Genomic DNA, 21,430 nt, shown 5'->3' with positions numbered 1-21,430 from the left:
TTGTGTATGGAGTGTTCAGGAGTGATTCGTCAGGTTCGAAAACGGTACACGGGACCTAAATGATGCCTCCAGTTTTGGCCGATCGTTTGCGTTTGATGATAACCATCTGCAGACATTTTCGAAGGAAAACCGCCGACAAACAATTAGGAACTGGCTGAAAAGATGGAGCGTAGCCACACAATCGTCATGAGTGATCGCAAGTCGCTAGGGTTGATACAGAAAGTTGGAGCTTAGATACCTCATCAACCCTCTAAATCCAACCAGGGATTACGGTTTAATGCTGCGTTTCAAAGTCTAGCTCGATGTGGAGAGTCACGCTATCACGATGACTAATTTTTGCATAGAATTGTAACTGGTGACGAAAAGTAGTAGTAGTAAACCGAAAATCGCGATGGGTGGTTCCAGAAAGGAGGCTAAGGCCTACGATTCAGCCAGATGTTCACCCCTAAAAAGGTTATGTGTTACGTTTGGTGGGACTGCAACGGCTATGACTGACTGGGAATTCGTTCCTGCCAATTGTTGTTTATTTGGCCCCGTTGTGTCCAAGCAACTAAGATATTCAAAAAAATTCGACAGACGGCGTCCGATCGTCCTGCTGTATGATAACGCGAAGCCTCACACAGCAAACGTCGTCAAAACTGCTCTTCTGGGCTTCGATTGTATTCTTCACATCATCTGGACCTTGCTTCGGAAGCTATTTTCAACACGGATCAATAACTTGAAAGGTAGCTGAAAACTACTTCAAGGCGAAATCCGCTACCTTCTAGGGAGACGGCATCTACCACTTGGTAGAGAAATGAAAAAAGTAGCAGACAATGACGGGGCGCACATAACATAATAAGTTAATGGTACAAGGATAAGGATATCTAGTAATTTCTGTTCAGTCTAAGGGGGGCGGAAATTTGTTTTTGATCCGATGTGCTAGGTGAAAAAGGTTAAAAAACGAGAAATGTAGAACACACAGGCAGTCTTTATGTACCAGCAAATGAAATTTTTCATTGCGGTTCCCCCTTCGACGTTTTTCTATTTTTAGGCTAACTAAAACGATACGCAAATTAGTCCAGATACATATAAGATGCGACACGCACATAGGTGTAGCGAGAAATACTAGCGTTTATAACTTTTATCAGCTTTGAAGTATCGCGTGAAACTTCATCGGTAAATACAGCCTATGTAAATAGCGGGAGTAGAGAGGCTTCAACAACTAATACCGTGTCTCAACACATAAAAAAAACGCACACCTACATGAGAAAATGGAACAAGGTCTTCAAAGGTGCTACAAAGAAGCGACCGAAAGGGTACAGGAAAGTAATTTTTATGTACACGTAAGGTATTACTTATAGCAATGTCAAGAGCTAATAACCAATAGCGAGCCGAAAAAAAAATGGTGTCATTCACAAACGAGCTGACAGGATCACATAATAAGCATGCATTAGATAGGATATATTGTTGTAAAAATGCCAGTTGTTTAAGGACGCAGCGTTCGTTAGCGTAATCAAAGATAAAGAGAGCCTATCAGGCAAGGGTGGGTATTATATGTACGCTGTGGCTCAACTCTTATGCAACTACATACAGAGTTGAGAAATGAGGCACACAGAGCATAATGGTAAGAACCTAATACACTGTTGGACATATAGACAAGATTATCGTAAATAGCGTATAGTAAATTCGTAAGAAATACGAATAAAAGATGGCACTCGGAACACGCTGTGCTTATTGGGTAATACTGCTCTGTTTGCTCTTTTGTCTGATTTCAACTTTATATATTCCAACATAGATAACCACATAAATGAAACCATTCGTTATTTAGTCACCGTTATCCGTGTCGTTGATATAACTCGTAGAAACGCAAGCTCTGGCGATAGTTCAAGTCGACCTAAGCGAATGAAACGTTTGCCCGGGGTGTTTCGAGACAATTCTACATTGTAGAACTATATTGTGTTTGATACTGATCACTTTGTAGATAACTATTTAGGTAATAATTATACATGTTTACGCGTTGATCTGATGATTGAATTTGATGTTGTCACGACGCAGCGTTCAATACGGTATACTAGGCAAATAAAACGTGCTGGTAGATGCCGGCCGTCTTGTGCTCTAGGGCTGAGAGCACTGCTGTGCTGCTTCATTACACGACGCTGCACGGGACGCAAATTCACCCTCAATCGTGACAGACATGATCATTTGTCTGTGCAGACAGGACAACGAGTTACGAAGGCACAAAGCGCAAGCGCTCCTCTACCTAAACAATCAGAATGTGTCTGCTCGCGCGAGCTGGTCTGCCCGTTGCGGGTTTCTCATCCTTCTGCCCTAGCAGAGTCATTCGGGCTCCGTGAAATAGTGAGTGGATTATACAAATCGTTGTGTCGTCAAGTGGCGATTCTTTCCCTTTGCAATATGTTCTCAGCCCAACGGAATGCTCGTTTTGCTTATTCTATAAAACGACTCCTTCATGTTTGTATATCCGTAGTTAGCCTGCATATAACTCAAGTTCACCTGGGCCGGTGGAGTTGCCACCTTCTAACTTTTCATAAATATTCCGAAACATGTTTTGATGATCATGATCATGATGACAATTGTATCTATGTAGAAAAATGGTAATTTCCATCAAACGAAAGCAAGTAAATTACTACCAGGAAATCAAAGCATGCAAAGAGGTCTTCAAGGTTTTTTCGTAAGCCGGTCAGTACCACTTAAATACGGCAGATAGAATAAAATCTGTTTACTACATAATTTGAGCTAAGTAACTCAATTTTCTTCAAACCCCGTTTTCCATTCCTCTGTGCTCCATGGGGGAATCGGCCGCGCTCGGGCTTTCTGCGAACAAAGACGTCTAGTCCGTATGCACGTATGTGCCTATAGTCCTAACTCGAGAGCATACGGCAAGCTTGTTGGGACTTGTACTAACTCTTTGATGTCCCTCTTGACAATTGCTCTGTTCTTGCTTTAAATGGTAGAAGCGGAAAAAGGCTTTTGTGAGTAACTGACTAAAGTCCATAGATGACTGTCTCACCTATATATCCAGATTCACAGAAGCATTCGGGCATTCTAGTACTTTCGTTCACTCGGCATACACCTCGTTCGCAGAAGCCATTATCGCAAGGACTCAAATGACACAAAACACCTATAATCGTTCACAAAAAGCAAATAGATTATAAGAAGTCAGTATATATACGCACATGTAGAAATATATGCTTAAGTAATAGTACTAATTATTTATTTGTATCGAAGTAAATTATAAGATCACATTTGATAACTTCGCAGGATACAAATAACTACATGAAATTTCTGAACAAAATCGTTAAATGTACACTCTACAGGGGCTTTGTTGTAGACCGTGGGACATGCGCTCTGATCCTCAATAAACTTTTATAAAAGAGCGCCTAATGTGCTAATATGCCCTCAAAGCGGTTTGCATACTGTAGAGTGTCGTGTACGAACATATCTATTGTCGACTTATGATCGACCTTCAATAAAAGTAAAAAGAAGGCAATGTAACTATTAATGTTTAGGTCGCTAGCTCGCTGACGACCAACCGGAACTTGGAACAATAAACCGTCTCGATAGAAAAAGACCTCAGAAACTGCTTTTGTATCCCGTGGGACCGCGTAATGTGCACGCCATTATCTAGCTATAGCGAGCATGGTCATGGACTAAGATCTTGTTGAACCAAAACCGACTTAGACCACTGACAGCTTCGTGGAATAATTTTTATAGAGAGCACGGTGCATCGATAAACGCTGAGCGGCGTTACAGTACCACATGAACTCTAATCTTCGGAGAAAAGCTTCTGGTACGCAGACGACACGAAGCTGTTTAGAATTGCCGGAGTTCAGGGTAGCGAAACCAAGTACGCCCTATAGGAACGTAGAGCGTCCCGATGCATCTTACTTTCTATGAAAATTTACTATCGTCGTCCCAACCGAACTTGAATGTTACCGTAGATAGCAAAGGTGGGTTGCCTTTGCATGACCATTCACCATACTTTAGAACCGTACGTATAAATACGATTGCGGATGAAGTTAATCGCTCAACCTATTCATTACGTTGCCCTATAGATGCTATTTCGACAGTGAATATATAACAATAGTGCACTTTAGATAGAAGATAGTTCACCTTCTGTAGTTAGAACCCTCTTAGACCTAAGTCGTATTGCTGATTAGAGTACCAAATAGTAAGAAATTCTGGATCAAAGAAAACATCCAAGCCCCTACAAGCTTTTTTCCCTCTACAAAGGCGATGTGGTACGAAGACTTTCCATTGAGTCTTCTAAAAATATTTTGCCTCTGCAAAATATTCGTGCCTTAAACAGTATACGATTTCCCTTAATTATACATGCCTAATGAAACTTGCATTAGGAGGTAGTCACCCTACTATTTTTCAAATTTTCTTTGTTCACATTCTCTCAAGAGCAAAGGTGTTAGTAGGAACCTCTGAGTGAAGTACTAGCATTTTTGTCTATCATTATGAAATTGCTGTTTGCGAAAGCTATTCTTTCGCCTCGCTTAGGATTTTCGTTAGGTAGGGTTAGCATTCTTAACCAGAATGAAGTGGTCGAAGAGGCTGATGCGTTGAAATTCTGGCCAACGCGTTTTTTGAGGATTTTTTTAATTGTACATTGAGGTCGCTACATTGACCAGCCGCAATATGCTCTATCGTTTGATATTCTTTCCCCCGATGCTCCCTAACGAGCGCTCGTTAGCTTTCAAATACGGAAAGGCTGTTAGTGGTGCTTCAAAAAATACTATGCATACCTTAGAAAATGTTTAATTTAAACCCATAAGGCATGTATTTGTCAACGCCAGTCTGATCGTTCGACAAGAGTGGCATCTGAAATGTCGAACCTTAGGCTTGCTCGGTTTTTGGGCTCGAGCCGCCAAAGAGAGGAAAAGAAAAGCCTGAACATTCCAACACGCCTAAACAAGGGCTGCAATAAGCAGGGACTTTTTCGCTTGTGACTAATGCGAACTGGTCCTGTCTAACAGCTGTGGGTATAGTCTAACATTGGCTAACATTGATAAGGTTAGAGGAGAAGAGTTAAAGCACCTTGTGCCTCTTTTTAAAGCTATGTAGAAACGACTAGTACTATATTGTACTTGTTGATGGTGCCTGAGAGCGTACGGTGTGCACGCATCAGAGGATTCTCAGTAAAGTTGTACCTTTCAGTTGCGCTATAAGCAAATCGTTAGTGTTTAGAACACAAGTTTTACATCGGCAACTGATATGTATATATATATATTATGCACGTACCATATATATATTTATATATATAAAATGGAACGTAGTAAGTGATATGTGTAGTGACATCACCATTGAAAACTATCAACAGACTAGAGAACAAAAAGCATAGTTTTCGACCATGACAATGCCAGACCATATTTATTTTTTGCTACCAAACAAAAATTGTGGAAGTTTGAATGGGAAATTTTAATACATGCCCCACATAGCCCCGATCTCGCACCACTATCACCATCATCTGTTTTGGCCTCTGCAGAACCCTAATATTAGCGACATTATTTATTTGATTTTTAGCGAAAAGATGGAAAAATCACTTGCCGCAGTTTTTCACACGGAAATAAAAGACACTCTACAGTGATAGATTATTGGTGTTAGCCAAAAAATGGCACAAGTTTATTGATTAAAAAGGTGCCAATGTATAGTTTGGTAATAATATTTCAAAATATTTAACTTGAAAACCGTCAGCTATTTTTCAACTAGCCAGTTTGGAGCGATTATATATGTCTGTATGTGTATATAGATAAAAATTGACAGGACAAGTTGGAGGACAAAAAAGAGGGCGAAAAAATGAGCTTAAAGCACTGATTCATTCAGATGGCCAACCAATTGCCTGAACGATCGTCAGTAAGAAAAATTCAGTGACCTTCATGGTAGTAGGACAAGAATAGAACTACCGATTCATATAAAAGTTTCAAAAGTGTACTGGCATGCAGTAATAGATAATATTCCCTGTAGAAGTAGGAAAAATCGACCTAGTGGACAGCGAAGCGAATTTTAAAACGAAGTTTTACCTCACAATTTGACACAGCTATGATATAACTAAGACACTTCGTCATGAATTTGTCGGATGACTTATATTCTACATGTTCCAAAAATTCAATTTAGACATTTGTTACCTACTCATACTTGGAAGACCGGTATTCTAAAAGCAACTTCAGATACTGTTGTTTTCGCGTGTCACTGACAACATGCGTAGGTAAAATCGAACCAACTTCTACGATAAAATTTCTGTAGTAAGGTAAAAGGCGGCGCGAGAACGAACTTCATTGGCAATCGAGTTTCTCAGAACTTGCTACATTTCGTCATCAATCTGCGCGACAAATAGATCCACTGCAAATAGCAATTAGGCCAGCAGGAATTAGATCGAAGCCAAGCAAAATAAGTCAAACCTTCGCGGGCTGCCCCTGATTACTTTCGGTCGAATCCCGCTTGACTCTCGAGAAGAACTGAAGTCATTATTCTAAGCCGAGAGCAAATGCATGCAAAACCGTTTGTAACCACAAGTTCTCAATAACAGAAGCTCCCGGACGCACCGTATAAGCAAGCCTACCTGACGTAAAGCTTCCGCATTCAAGACAAAGGCACCCAGCCGGGACGAGGCTGTTGTTTCCTATGGTTGGTGCCCGTGTCATAATACAACCAAGCCTCTCTCTATGTTTCGAGTTTGACGTTTGGCGTTATCGTTAGGGATTCCAGCAGGCGGGTAGCCCCCAGCACGGAACGAAGTGCATGTACATCTGGGTTCGAACCTAGGAGACAACGTGTACCTAAGACTAGCAGGCAAATACGTTACCCACTAAGATATCACGGGGCAAATCAAAGTAACGCAGGTCTCCTTTAGCAATGGATCTATTCTGCTAATTCACGTAGACACGAGTGCCAAACTTATAGAGAAATCTTTTATATGCAATGAAAGTCATTGCTGCTTATTATCTATGATAACCTTCCCTAACTATTCTAGTCAAACATACATACGGGAGAACTCATTAAAATTTCATATTTATATACCAGTAAAGGGTTACCATTGCTCTGTTACTAGCTGCAGTTACTTATTTACTGAACGTACTCACTAGCAAGAAGTTTACAACTGCGACAAATGAGCTCGAGCAGTTAGTTGCCCAATGGCAATATAGAGAGGCAACGAAATATCCTGCTATAAACCTCATCTGTAATATATAGCATACCGGGTAATGCAACTACGAAGTTCTAACATGCACTTGTTGACGAAGTACACCAAAGCGAGAGTATGGTCTCGAAAGGTGATGAATTTAACCAGATGAAACATACGCATACGTAACGTGTTCTACTGATGATGCACAGTCAAATGAGATCCAGAACCTATCTAGCATCCGAAGTAATAACTCCTTTGTAGAAGTACGTGCGGTCCAAGATCTTTTCATTATTTTTTTTCGTTTCATTCCTTTAATGATAATTATGGCCTCTAAACCAATCATTGGTTGTGGTCAAGGGAAACAGGGCGTTGTGATAGTTAAATTCGTACCATTAAAGGCAGACAGGCACTTGCATACGTTGCGACCACTCTCTTCTATGCAACGGCCGCCATTGAAGCACGGATTAGGCCTACAGGTAGGCAGAGCAAAGCTGGACTCCGGTACATCCAACCCCTTAACGGCTACCGACGTAAAGTTTTCATCTGTAATTGGAAATGACCTCATTCAACAAATATTATCTAGCAGACGAAGATTGTTACAGCCTAAATTTCCGTCGTGTATCTCATGCAGACTGCGTTCTTATAGTACAAATCTTTGGCCATCTTTTCACCGAATTACACTTGTTCGACAAAGACGAAACAGTCGCTCCCTGCCCTCATAACACATAAAAGTGGTACACAGTTAAGTTGTAACTAAAACCGCGTTGTGCTTAACTGAAAACCTGGAAGTTTTTTAAGTTGATGGTGACTGGATGGGGTCCGTCATTTATTTGTGTGGTATTTGACGGTCGACCGTTTGCGTACCTTTTTTGACCTTGTAGCGAATAAGCAAGTTATCCTGCGGTTCGTAGTTGATAACCATTCCGTTAAGCAAGCTTTTGATGGTGACGAGCTTAGTAGAGGTGGAGTCCATATTGGACTCGGGGTTGGACCAGACACCGGAGGAGGCGTTGCCGTCAGATGGAATATAGACCACGCTTTGCCACTGTGATGTCGGAATAGAATTAGAAGTCGCTACCGCCCGCCTAGAGGGAGACAAGAAGACGGGCAGAGGGAGAAGGAACGCCATGGATTAGGATCCGATTTTTAGAACGGGCCTAGTAGCAAGCAAAAAATTGCTAGGTGCTTTTCTTTTTAGCGGTAGTTGTTTGAAAAGCCTCGCTACAAGTGCAAAAGGTGTGCACGACATGCTATTTGAATTTGAAGATTTGCTTGAAGTGAATTCTTCAAACGCTGTTATGTAAGTGATTCTGATAAGTAAGAGCTTGAAAAGAAAGGTAACCCCATTCTACGGCGAAAGGAATACGTTCTATCTCATATATGCTTTCCCGCGAAATACAAAGACTCACCTTGTCCGATTGTAATCTTGAGCACGGAAGACCTTCTGAGTTTTGTGAAATTGGGCAAACGGATCCTCGAAGATGATTTTTTTCAAATTGCCCATGTGACGGCCTGAACACAAATGATTACTATAAATATTTTTATGGAACACGCCAGAGCATCGTGCATACAACTGTAGATCCTAGAACGGAACTTCACCACTAATTGAGGTACTGGAATGACTTAGGTCCTTCCAGCGGATATCAAGCCGATACTATAGACATAAGATATTACAGCGATGATACCTTCTGTTGTACTTCACTACAAATCATTGTACTCTGTTAAAAGAAAGCATGCATGTTATGCGGTTGCTTTCAACTAACAACAGTCAACATTGTGATGACTGCAGCCACTAGAGATCGTCAAATCGTTATCCTTTAATATCTGCCATAGCTTTTACTTCAGATCAATAGGAGATTATCTCTTTTAGGTACGCCATACGTAGAAATGCCTCTCGCGATAGTTAGCTTATAAAAGAAAGGATTATAATTTTTGTGATTTGGAAAAAAGTGGAGGACACTGTTCGTGTGACGGCTTTGCCGAGAGAGTGCCCTTGTCGGTCACTTTCTGATTAAATTGGTGCGCAACTAGGTTGAGTGGACTTCGTGTATAAATAACTTTTTGGTTTCTTGAGAAGTAACTTGTATCGGACGATAATACTTTTAACAGAAATCACTATAGCACCGTCTTAGCAGGGATAATGCACGGTCTTAGATTGCCAGAAACCAACAAGCCTATTTTAGGCACTATGGAAGTTGGTGGTTTGAGTAAAAAAAGTATTATTTTCAACAGGTTTTTAATAAGCGTCCTTCTGATGCGCATTTCACTAGACACTTTCATTTTCGAACTACCGTTCAATCCATTGCATTACCTAAGTATTCTTATTCAATGTACTATTCATATTACTAAATCTGATGTACGTGTCTTTTCATCTGTCTGTGACGCTTGCATCGTTCACTCCCTCTAGAATTTACCACTGCCAGGAAACCGAATAGGATGCTTCAGTTTATGTTGTGCCCCCCCCCCCCCCCCCGTAAAGGGCCATTTACTAACGAGCCCGACAAGAAGTCTGCAGGTAAATCTAGTGTATTAAGTTATTCACCAGTATAGTTGCGCGTGACAAATTCTATCCGGTGTCCAGCGCCTGAGAAGATTTGCACTGAAAGCTGGCTGAGGTGTGCCGGCACTGGCTGGGGATAATTAAGTGGGCGCAATTCTGAGCCACCTTCGCCCACCGAGAGCACGGTCGATAACTTCTGAGCCGAAACTGAAAGAAGTAATGCATAAAAACTCTTACTATCGTACATAGAATACGATCTATCTTAAATTATTCCTGGGATAGTCAAGTTCATTTTTGACAATAAATATGTAAAATGTAATAAGAGAGATGTGTTTTTAAACGCTGTTATTATCCAAAGACAAATTAACGTTCATCAACACAACTAAACTTTATATAAATACACACGTTTCTGGTATGCTCGTCTATTTTCCAATCGAACAGGTACTCTCACTATTACTTCTGCTAAACCGGCACACTTATTATATGATACCCCCATAGACCGCCGACTCTTGCTTTACTGATTCACATCAAGCGACAAGCACTAAAGCGAAAAGCGATAATAAACTCCTCAATATATGGCTCATTAGCTAGCGTATGTTCACACTCCATTGAAAATTCGTCGCAGCCTGTTCTTCAATCTGAGTTGTGGGTTTGCACCACTATACACTAGAAACAGTTCATACCACCAGTCTATTAGAGCAATTAATTCTCCTGGCAAATGTTCATTGTTTCTTCACTCTCTTAAGTTCACTGTCCTGTTTCCCTAAAATATTTTTTTTCTGTCCGTCATCTCTCCTGAGTAGATGTTTATAAATATACCCGCAGTCTGCATATGGTATCTCGACTCGAACCTTTCTTCGTTCATAGACAGATAGTGACAAATATATCGTTAGATGTCGCCCATAGTCTGCACTGTATGTACGTATACTGAATGACACGACGTTGAAAGATGTAGGATTGAAGGCAAAAACCGAGGGCGATATGGAGGTGGAATTTAGCAGTTGTTGTCACAACCATCCAACACGTGTCGATGGGTACTAACGGTAGAAGACACACACTCACTGCAACGCCAAAATCCCTTGAAATCTCGCCAGCGATAGGTAGAGCGAAAGATTATCTGTAATCAACTCAATGAGCTGACGCGACCTCAGCTTATCTAAACTAGTTAATTAACGTTAGCTAGCTTCATCACCCTTAGTGTTTAGGGACGTCTGAAGAAGCAAGGGCGAGGAAGAATCAAAGCGATAGAAAAAAACGTCGTCTAGGCTGAGGCACAGTATCGGTTGAGGGGTAACAAAGCCAAATTGCTTCTAAGCGATGCCTCCTTCCTTTCCAAACTGATTTTCGCCCCCAACAGCACACGGAACGGTTGTCTTTATAATCAGCGGTTTCCGCATGGTAATCGTACCCGTATAGTACACCTTGTCGTACAGCTTGTGAGTGATGACGGAAAAGGCTAGAGTGGTCTATTTTACCTGGCAAAGCACAATGAACCTTAAACGCTTGCCACATGAGGGTCGTTCGACGCATCTGACACAGGGTCCGGTACCTTATGCGAGTCGAGGACTTTCTGCTTGATCTTGCTCTCAACATCGTACCACCCGATCAGGTTCTTCATCGACCAGTAAAGAGGACAGATGTGGCCATACGTTGTAATCAGTAAAAGATTGTAACAGAAACTTTTCGGGTATGTTACTAGGTTGTGTTCGTTTTGCTGACTTTATACTAAATAAGCAACGCATCTATTTGCACAAATACATAAGTGATGTTGTAAGTGAGGCACAATAAAATGAACTTTCTATAAGTATGTATATGTTAATTTTCTTTTTAGGCGACTTCCAATTATAGACAGGCGTTTCGATGCTCCTTTACTCCTCCTTTAAACTCCTAAAGCAAATAGTTCGGTGCGAATCACTAACCAACTATTGCACATGCGCAATTTAGAAATAGATCGGCTGTGATCTCGGGTGAAAGGGTTCGATTATACCAGTATGTTCTTTGCAGACATGTACCCTTTTGAAAACATATGCCTAGTTATTAACTAACGGTCTGCTGAACCCGTTCAGTCCGACGGACAGAGACATTTTCAAAAACTAATATTGTTACAAACAAATCATTTAACAAATAAAGGTATACTAGCGGCATGATATGTCTTATAACATCGTACAGGACAGTGTATCGACGACCTTCTGTGATGAAGCTGCAACATAAACAACAGCAACGTATGTCCATATAACAGAAGACTCAATCATCCCGAAATCTTTGGTTTCTATAAAGTGTTTTCTATAGTGCACCTACTAGATTTTGATGACTTTTGCTTTTGATTGGTCAGTGCGCCGATAAACAGTTGACCCGAGCCATTTTTCAAGAGTAGCCGCGAAGTTTTAGTAGGATAAGAAAACTTGTTAAGCAGTAAAGTTTTCTATCTGAGCCCTAAACAAGTTGCTGGAGTGATGGGCAGTGCTTTTTGCCCAGCATACAGAGCCATGCAGAAAATGAAACTCTGTAAGAAATGCAATAGCTGGACATTAATGGATACCGCGTATTAGAAGCTCGTTCCACATTCACCTGAAACGTTTGCCAGTTGCTTCTTTCAAGCCACTGCTGGAAATCAACTGAGGTAATTATAGAGTTTGCAATGTCTCTTAATAGCGACGCACGAAAAGAGTTACGCAGTTTGTTTCACTAGGTAAAATTCAACGTCTACGGGGGACAAGGCATGCTCTAGATACGGTAACTTGTGAGAGACACAGAACGCATAAACCAACCGACACACTCTTCATACCACTTAAACCGGGCCGTTCCGTGCTAGGCATGCCAACGATGCCAGTGTCAAAATGTTTGAGCCTTCGCTACTTCCACAACTTTAAGTTCATATGCGGTTACGAACGTTAGCTTGTAATCCGTGTCACAAACAGCTTTGTATATGTTTCGGGGCAGACGAAGCCGAAACGCATGGCTGGCTAGCAGTGAGCCATTTAGTTTGCGCATCTAAGTTACCTCAGAGGTTCGTTGTAATTAGCTCAGTTTCTTAGGATCGCTTCGAGTGTTTGAACCACTCAAAGGAACTTGTAGTTTTATTTAGCCTTAGTAAAGATAAATAACCAATGTCACATCGCAATCATCTGACGAGGATAGAACGAGTAAGCAGCCTGTACAAACAGTGTCAAAATTAGGCCAATAAATATTCGATGTCTAAGATAAGGCTAACTGGATGACAAAGCATGAAATCATACATACAAGTACACACTGCGATAGTATCTATTTAATACTCTGACTAGGACTTTTACGAAGTGACTACGCGCTGCAAATGGCAATGATGGTTATGAACGCTTTGCCATATGGAATTTTGGATGACTGATTAGGACACTAAATTGCATCCGCTATACATGCAATAGATCGTACTTATCGGCAGTCGATTTTAGCTTCGCCTGAACCCTATCCCTTTCCCTGTTCTAGTGGAGATTAACTATATAAATATGTTTGACAAAACGTCCCAGCTTTTCGATCAGTCCAATCCACCTTTATCTCCCTTATAGGTTTAAATAAAGAGCTCCCAACGTACACCACTTGCTCTGTCATTGTGGAAATACTGGCCTACAACTAAGCAAACGCGGTAGATGATAAAATATGAGAATATTGCAAGAAAACTATCCTCAACGGCGAAGTACTTCCTATTGTCTGTAGAGGCATGTTTTACCTGATCAGATAATTACACAGGCCGATTTGAGTTTACTAAAAGCACGACCTAAACGCATAACGTTGCCGGCCGTATCACACTGCTTCTCTTGCGATATTAGCCAGTGAACTATTTAAGTTGACGAAGCCCCTGATTATTAACACAGGAGCTACACCGGTTACTGGCCGACTACCTGAGAAGGTCGAATATTTCCAACGAGGGTCAAGCGAAGGGCAATCGCGTGAAGATAATTTACCTAATGGAACCTTGATTCTCCCTAACTAACTGGATACGAACGGATTATTCAGTGGATTCAAAATCCATCTGTTTCTCCTCGATGAAATCTGGTCGAATCATCTTGCCTCCGACGCCAGGCTTTAAGGATATTTCCAACGCCCAGAGAGCCATCGCAACACACTTTGAAGGAATAATACCTTACGAGACATTCTCGATGAAACAGCGGATACACGTCATTAATATTTCGAGACCATAAAAAATCAAAGATTGCTATAAGCGATAATAATAGTACGATCTTCTGATTCTTCAACCTTATTCTTCAACCTTTACTCCCTAACTGAAATGTCAGCATGTAAGAAAACACGCTGAGCTCAACATTCATTTTTTTTCCTCACACCGCAAATTAAAAAACAGTTTCTCTCACATGCTGAGACACGTGTGCACTCAGTGAGATACATTAATATTAGACAACTAAAGGAGCCTATGGCGGAAAACCTGCGTTAAAATATATTACACGCATTGCCAAAAGCTCGGTCGGTACTGATTTGGCAAAATCAAACATCATGGATACTTACATAGCTGGTATTTAATGCTAAAACCTCGGTAGCCACCCTTCATTGAAACGAAATTGATCCACACCGACGTCTGGTAGGCCATCACCTATTGTCGAACAATAATAACAACAGAAACAACAACAATCTGTCATGTTGTGCAAAAACCAACGAAGTTGAAGGCCACTTTGTTAATAACTATAAAACTGTTTAAGTAAGTCTAGCGAGCATATTAGTTTCTGTGGCCTACCTGCTCTAGATAAGGGTTTATCTGTAAAATATATCGTAAAGCTTGTAGTATAAGCCCAAGCTAAGATCTCACATAGAAATATAATATTAATGAAAGAGTACGGGTTACGACTTTTATCAACGTTAATAGTTTTATTAAATCTCACGTCATAGATTTTTGTTATTAGGCGCTTAAATAAATTTACACCTATGCTCGATGCAGGTCGAGTCTGCTATAACCTCGAGATAGCAAATCATTATGAAATGATACAAAGCAGCCCTTTTAAAACCTTGCGTGTCTTTAATAATAATATCTGTATCTGGCCTTCAAAGTTCATTTTCAACCCGCAAAGTAAGATCAATCCTTTAAATATTTTTTGCAGTTAAGCCTTATTTTTTCCTTCGGCATAACGGCATTTTTTGTTGGCCAGATCAGTACAGCCGTCATAGGAAGCTACAGAATAAGACCCTGATTTATTTAGGAATAAGGAACTCACCTGGTGACCTTCGGGAAGATAGCCGCAAAGTTTGAGCGTGCGGTCGCCGTCTCCTAAGTTGAGCTCCAGATAATCGTCGAGGCAGAAATTAGTTGTATGATTCTATAACGCACATTTACAAACAAATCTGCATATTAACTTACTAGCTAAGAGTGTCTCCTACTCAAAAGAAAAATTAAAATGCTTAAAATACGAAATCTGTAAAGACTTCAGTGAAATGGTGATCGCACTTATTGCCAGTTATATCAACTATACGACGAGTGGAATTAAATAAAGAAGCATACGATATTTAATACGTTTCGCTAAATAAAAAATATTTATCACTATCTTTTGTATCATAAGCTAGTCTCTGATTCTTGAGTTGCCCGTGAGAATATCACGGAATCCATAACCCACGAAAATTAGCGAATGGTCGTCTAGCTAAGGTGCATTACGTTCTAACTCTTCTGCTTATATCAAATTTTGTTGAGGCTATCGCTTGAAAAATAAGAATCTTTGGGTTCTGTAATGAAATGTCTATGAACTAAATGTGTGCGCATTTCGATTAGAACAAGCTCCCAACTTTGCCAAACATTTGGTGTATACATTAACGTAGCACCAAGCAGTTTTTGTCTCTATTCTAAACAAGACAAATGTCAAAGAAAGTTCCCAGTCATACAGACACACTATGATCGCCATTTTATTCTAATTATGGGTAGCTAAGTCCCAATACGAACCCGCGTCCCGACTTGAAAAGCGTCAAAAGTAAGAAGTACGGTGGTTGGGCCATCTTTGCCACCTAGACCTCCATAGCGTTCCTTTTTCGTCCTTCCGGTATTGCGTTGTTTTCGCTGGTGACCGCGCGAAGTTGGGCCGTTTACACCCGGCTGAATCTGGTAGTGGCATCTTACCGCTGGCGGGTACGGTTGTGGATATCGTATGGAGGTGAAACTCTGTGGAATTACAAATAAACGCATCTCAATATTGTAAAGTGGTTTTTTACTGAGGGCAAATAGTGACTTGAACATATAGGACAAAGCTTAAGCCGTTTCATAGTTCCAAGGAAGCCACTGGATCGTCCGAAGGCCTCCTTTAACAAAAATATATTCTTTATTAGAATCATTTATATCATCTTCTGCTAGTTTAATAGATGTACAATAAAACCTTTCGAGCCGCCGAGTTCAAACGTTCTTTGCTTTTGACTTTGTTGAAAATCTGTTACCTCACTTTTTATATTATCTTGTTCGGCGCTATTTTAGGCAAATATTTGAATGTTTTTTAAAATAGGCCTCTAATAATATACAATTCAGTAAATATCTACACCAAATGATCAGTTATTTACGTGTCGCAATTTAGAGGTAAAACTATTTTCTTCGGGAAAAACAAATAATTAGGTATCTGCTTCGATATTAGTTGAGACTTCTGAAAGATTCGAACTATCGAATATTGAGAAAAAAAAATAAACAGGAATGCCTTTCGTGAAACAACAGGTTGTTACAGGTGGAATCATTATAAAGACAGAAATTAATGAAAGACTGAAAGAATAGACGACTACAACTCCGGCCTTCAATGGAAGGGCTGTTATGATCACGGTAGCTTTGGAGCAAAACAGAGCATGGGTAATAAGCTATATGTAATATCAATAAAAGATTCTTCGAAGTACCGAAAGCACTGAGGATAAAGGAAAAAACGCGAAACATTGAACCTAGAACATACAAGTATTATGAACGGAACATGGTCAGTCTGTACCGTTCACCAGACAGGGCAAGGAAAGGAGATAGCGTAGGATTAGAACGATGTGATTTTGGTTCCAATGCCTAGCTGATCTTAGTGTAAGCCGATGTTTATACCCGCAGTGGGTATACGGGCATTTCGTTATTATGGTATACTGCCGGAAAAGAAAATGGTCAATGTTGCCAGATATCTCGAATTCCTGAAGAGCTTTATGGACGTATGGCACGGAAATCTACAGCACAGAGCGTGCTTACTTTACGATACTACACGATTTCATGGCCACGTTTCAATCCTAGCCTTGGTCGGCGAAAACACAATTGAACGGTGACCCCAGTCATCATATTCTTTAAATTTCAGTCAGGTTTAAGTTTTTCCACCCATCAAATAACCTCCAGTTATATATATATATATATATATATATATATATATATAGGGTAAGGCACCTAAATTGCAATGGACTTTGGGGACTGTTTATCGTAACGAGCATGAGTCCATTCGCGCCCTGATACAAGAAAGAAGCCAATTTTTTTATAGCAAAACAGCAAACTTATCATCATGGAAAACAACGCATCCTTTTCACAATTTAGGCAAAAATTAGCCGCTACCGAACATTTTCGCGCAGAACGAATTTCGCCAAGCATAAAACTTGTTTTTTTTGTTTGAAATCGATGCTTCATGTTATTGCTGGTTTCCATACGGCCATAAAAAAATTCGAGAAAAGCTTTTATGATGCAAACTGGAAGATCGCCGATAGGATTGGAAGGGTTCAAAGATCAATCAAAAAGCTTTTTTTTTTATACGTGTGGTTTTTTTTTTATAGAAACTAACGGCCGTTTTGGAGAAATAGATATCAACGGTCCAGATAAACCTCGACAACTGGTCCCTTTGAGACCGTTTGCCCTTTTCTGCACCTGTGGCCGTTTTGGAGAAATAGATATCAACGGTCCAGATAAACCTCGACAACTGGTCCCTTTGAGACCGTTTGCCCTTTTCTGCACCTGTGGCCGTTTTAGTCGTTACATGTTTAGGATTTTTGGTCAGTTCCGAACGTGCGGTAACCGTTAAAAAATACTTGCGGATTATAAAAGGAAGATTCTCAAAATAATTAGTGAGTGGCTTTGGTCCACTGTTTAGGCTGTCATTGCGATGAACGGTGGCTATAGTGAACCAACATAACCAGCAGGAATGACGCTCCTGCATACAACAAACAAAGTGTGAAAATGTACGGTAAAATTTATTTTCCTTATTCAGATATCGTCTTAGAGACAAAATGTACGATACTTCACACACAAGAACGTATTTCTTTCTTACTATTACTTCTACGGTAATTTTGTGCTGCTAATATTGAGGTAACAAGCATCGATCATCAAAGATCATAACCATTACTTCATTCAGTTCTCATCGAACTCGTGACTGAGCTATCGATTTGACAATAATGCCAGTTATAGATCAACTCCTGTAAACGCTCGACTTCTCTGCGGTCGCAATTTCTCTAGTTGAACAAGCCCACACCACTACATAGACATATACGCTATATCGAATGAAATTATTAGTTAAATTCGATAGATGTCGTGTTGGCGTATCGTACTTTTTCGTTGACATAGCAAGGAACGTTTTTAGTGTCAGGTCTTTGTCGGCCACACCTTGTACATTTGACAGAAGGCTTACACGTCGCACACACAGACAGCTCTGATCCTAAAGCATCGCGCAAGGCTTTCCACTGGTTCTGATTCGTTCGGATCAGCTTCTTTGCCTTTCCACGGAAACAAGACGGGGAACGACAACGAGAAAAAAATGAATCCGCCCCAAATTCGAAACTAGATAATCGCTGTCGCTATGCTGTCGGTTAGTATGTAATGTCGGTTGATTGTATCGGCAATGCGAGAGAGGGAACGCTTGTAGCGCACTGGCTGAGCGACTATGAGGAAACTCGGTGTAGCTGACGTGAGCTGCTCTGGCGTCTCGCAGACCCTTAACTTCTGTTCGTTGCATGTTCAACCCAAAAAGGTCGGGAAAGCCCATTTCCCTTTCTTAATCTGCGGTAGAGAAAACCATTTTTCGATAAATGGGGTGGCGGAACGCCGAAGGAAGAGCTATCTTGCCATCATAACTAATCGGAACCGCTGTCGAGCGAAAAAGCCAGTTGTTAGTGCGGGAACAATGGAGTTCTCTAGTTTGGTCGGTCTTTGGTCTGAAAGAAAAGAAAACTACAATGAGCTATCTTGTGAGAATAGGTGGAAAGTTAAGAAGTCATACTTATATCGTCACAGTCGCCTGTTACCAATTTGGCGAGCTACCAATATGTCCGACAAGAGGTATCCGACATAGTAGCAAATAATCGGTTAAATGAAGGTCTTTCAGTTCAGATTAGCGGCGTTTCCTGCTTAAGCGTGCGACAGATGTTGTACTTTAGATATGCTAGAGAAAATATCTGCGCTTCATTGTAAAGCTGTCATTAAACTATGAACAAGATAATATACATTCGAACACTAGGACAATGGATTATGTTAAATACCTTTCTTCTAAATGCATCCTTCATGGGTAACGCTCGTTTCAACATAAACTATATATCGTTCCTTCACTTTCTTTTATTCCGACTAAAGTAATCCAATTGCTTGCATGACTTTTATTTCTATAGTTTCACTAGTTAATAGATAGGTCCTACTGTACCCTTTTATTTGTCCTACCGTTAGCGTATATGACACAGAAACGCCGGACGCTGACATTAAAGCAGTCGGAATAAAGATGAAATAAACACGGCCTTGTGTTTAGTTTAGACTCGTGCTACGCCTCGGCGTTTCTCGTACAAAAAACATTTTCTCTTCAAACGAAAGAGACTGCTTGATATACATTTTGTCCATTCGATGTACACAGGGTGCGATACACTTTTACTCTCGTAATATATACCGCAGATAAATCATTTCTATTAGTTTCTCTAGTGCCTAAGAATCGTTACGCTATTTCTATTCGACAGTTCACTTATCCTGTCTAATACTAACAATAGTAACGTGACAATAATCTCATTGAGATCTACTAAAGGTAGCCCTAAGCGATATTAGCGAGAACCACGTGCATGCGTATAGGTGCATGGTGATTGACTGTGTAGCTAGATATTCAACACAGCAGCTACCGGTCGTTTAGCCCCATTCGAAGAAGTTACTGGTTCAAGGTACTTCCAATTTCGACCTTAGCTGCTCCTTATGAGTGCCTAGCGTGCCATATAGTAATACGCTTCCAAGGCAAACGGGGTCTACTAGACAGCCGCCGACATCCTTCTGATGGCATGCCATAGGCAGACACCTTCTGCTTTCGCTAGCACAAATCTTGAATTGGCTGTTCGTTCTGCCAGTCGTCGGCGCACCTATATCTCTCTCAGCTCTTAGGATCAGGCGGACGGTGAGCTTCTGTTGCTACTATTACCGAGAGCATGCAAGCAGATTTCAGTATAGCACTGAAGAACCAAGCCCTCGTTCGATAGGTTTCTTCGATGAGGTTAGTAGCTCACAGAAGATACAGCTTTGCAGTGTGTGAAATGAGCCCGCACTCCTTCGATTCCAGTTTTTCCTGCGTCCCTCCGCGTATAGTCTGTATAAAGATACTTTTACGGATGAGCTTGCTGCTTTTGGTGAGCTCGCCATAGGAGCTTATTAGACCGGTTTCAACTTTTGTGGCTGATAGAGGGGCGGTCAGGCCACGCAGCGGCCATCTCTCAAGCGCAGGCGGTAAAACTTATCCTTAAAATAAAATTACGAACATGAACGAGATGCGGTTTGGTAACTAGTTAGCTTTTTTGTTCCCGAACAAATGGCCAAAGGACAGAGCACAACACAAGTGATCAGTAGGACAAGGCGATAAGACCGGCATCGTATCCTATATTAGAAAAGATACCCTATAGTGGCCCTAAACATGTTGCATAGCCATTATTTAAATTATATTTTTATTTTGTTTAGAAAGACGTGAGTTCGCCTGTCCTTGCTATTTTTGCAGTTGCTAAGTAATCAAAACAATATAATCCTTCAGTTCAATGTTGATTCTCCTTTGAAACATTTTGCCTGTCCTTTAAGTAATAGCTTCAGCCCACCCATTTTTCCGGTTTTGTAAAATAATATACCGCTTGTTAATGACAATTGGATTAGATATATCGATATACGTATTAAACAATGAATAGATATAATATATACATTTTCGTATTTCACGATTTTCCCTTACAGCTTAGATTGTCAGACTTTTAATAAATCTCAATAAACATTTGTCGGAGGCAGGACGCCTTCGCATGCCTGGAAAAATTATAGGTTGTTTATTTCAGGGTCATTACTTCGAAGTAGATTTCTTATTATCTGACGATAATCATGCCTCTATGTTTAGTTGCACTTGTCTAATTTCTAAGGACAAACTTTTGCGTTTAGCACTTGGGCTAACTAGAGGCGCGGAGCAATTAAGTCGTTCTCAAATGTATCTAAATACGTCTGCTCAGCCCTTGAAGATGTTTCTTATTGGACACTCCGATGTCCTAGAGAGCAACAAGTAATTCATATTGTGCTTATAAATACAGTGATTTTTATTAATTATAAGCTTACCAATAAACTCGCTTTTTGTTTGCCAAAAAAAAGACCCGAATCAGAAAACTTCACCCGCATGAGTTTTAAGAGATTCCGAAAAGCATCCCTGTTTGTGTCAATATGCTTTGTCCTCTGTTACTAACTAGTTCTTAGAATTAGCATGTAAAGGCACAACCCGCATGTTTTTTTTTGTGCCGCTTTGTGGTTAGAGCATTCCCGTTTGGCTGAACGGCATATCGAGGCTGTTCTATTATCACTGGCAGAATGTCAGAGTTGTTTATTGTAACAATCAGAGACTGCTTAACTCAGATTAATCCGGAATTATTCTTCGTAATGG

The 21,430-nt window shown here is 40.6% G+C and overlaps 2 protein-coding genes across 5 annotated transcripts in view; both read right to left on the bottom strand.

The window, feature by feature from the left end:
• Positions 1-3,064, bottom strand: part of LOC147753582 (uncharacterized) — a 31,796-nt gene extending 28,732 nt beyond the window's left edge. For all 4 annotated transcript variants that reach the window (XM_086968018.1, XM_086968020.1, XM_086968021.1 and 1 more), the window contains exon 1: positions 3,014-3,064. In XM_086968018.1, the coding sequence (XP_086824144.1) occupies positions 3,014-3,047 (34 nt within the window). In that variant the 5' untranslated portion in view covers positions 3,048-3,064. The remainder of the gene's footprint in view (positions 1-3,013) is intronic.
• A 4,417-nt stretch (positions 3,065-7,481) lies between these two features.
• Positions 7,482-21,430, bottom strand: part of LOC111259764 (uncharacterized) — a 185,051-nt gene continuing 171,102 nt past the window's right edge. Inside the window, exons 30-36 of the mRNA XM_086968008.1 lie at positions 15,538-15,753; positions 14,822-14,923; positions 14,121-14,205; positions 9,672-9,836; positions 8,539-8,641; positions 7,994-8,214; positions 7,482-7,672 (exon numbers count right to left, since the gene is read on the bottom strand). Coding sequence (XP_086824134.1) covers positions 7,482-7,672; positions 7,994-8,214; positions 8,539-8,641; positions 9,672-9,836; positions 14,121-14,205; positions 14,822-14,923; positions 15,538-15,753 — 1,083 coding nt within the window. The remainder of the gene's footprint in view (positions 7,673-7,993; positions 8,215-8,538; positions 8,642-9,671; positions 9,837-14,120; positions 14,206-14,821; positions 14,924-15,537; positions 15,754-21,430) is intronic.

Source organism: Varroa jacobsoni, unplaced genomic scaffold (assembly GCF_002532875.2).
Source record: "Varroa jacobsoni isolate VJ856 unplaced genomic scaffold, vjacob_1.0 scaffold_367, whole genome shotgun sequence".
NCBI lineage: Eukaryota > Metazoa > Arthropoda > Arachnida > Mesostigmata > Varroidae > Varroa > Varroa jacobsoni.
The sequence above is the reverse complement of the archived record's forward strand: the minus strand, read 5'-3'. Positions and strand labels throughout refer to the sequence as shown.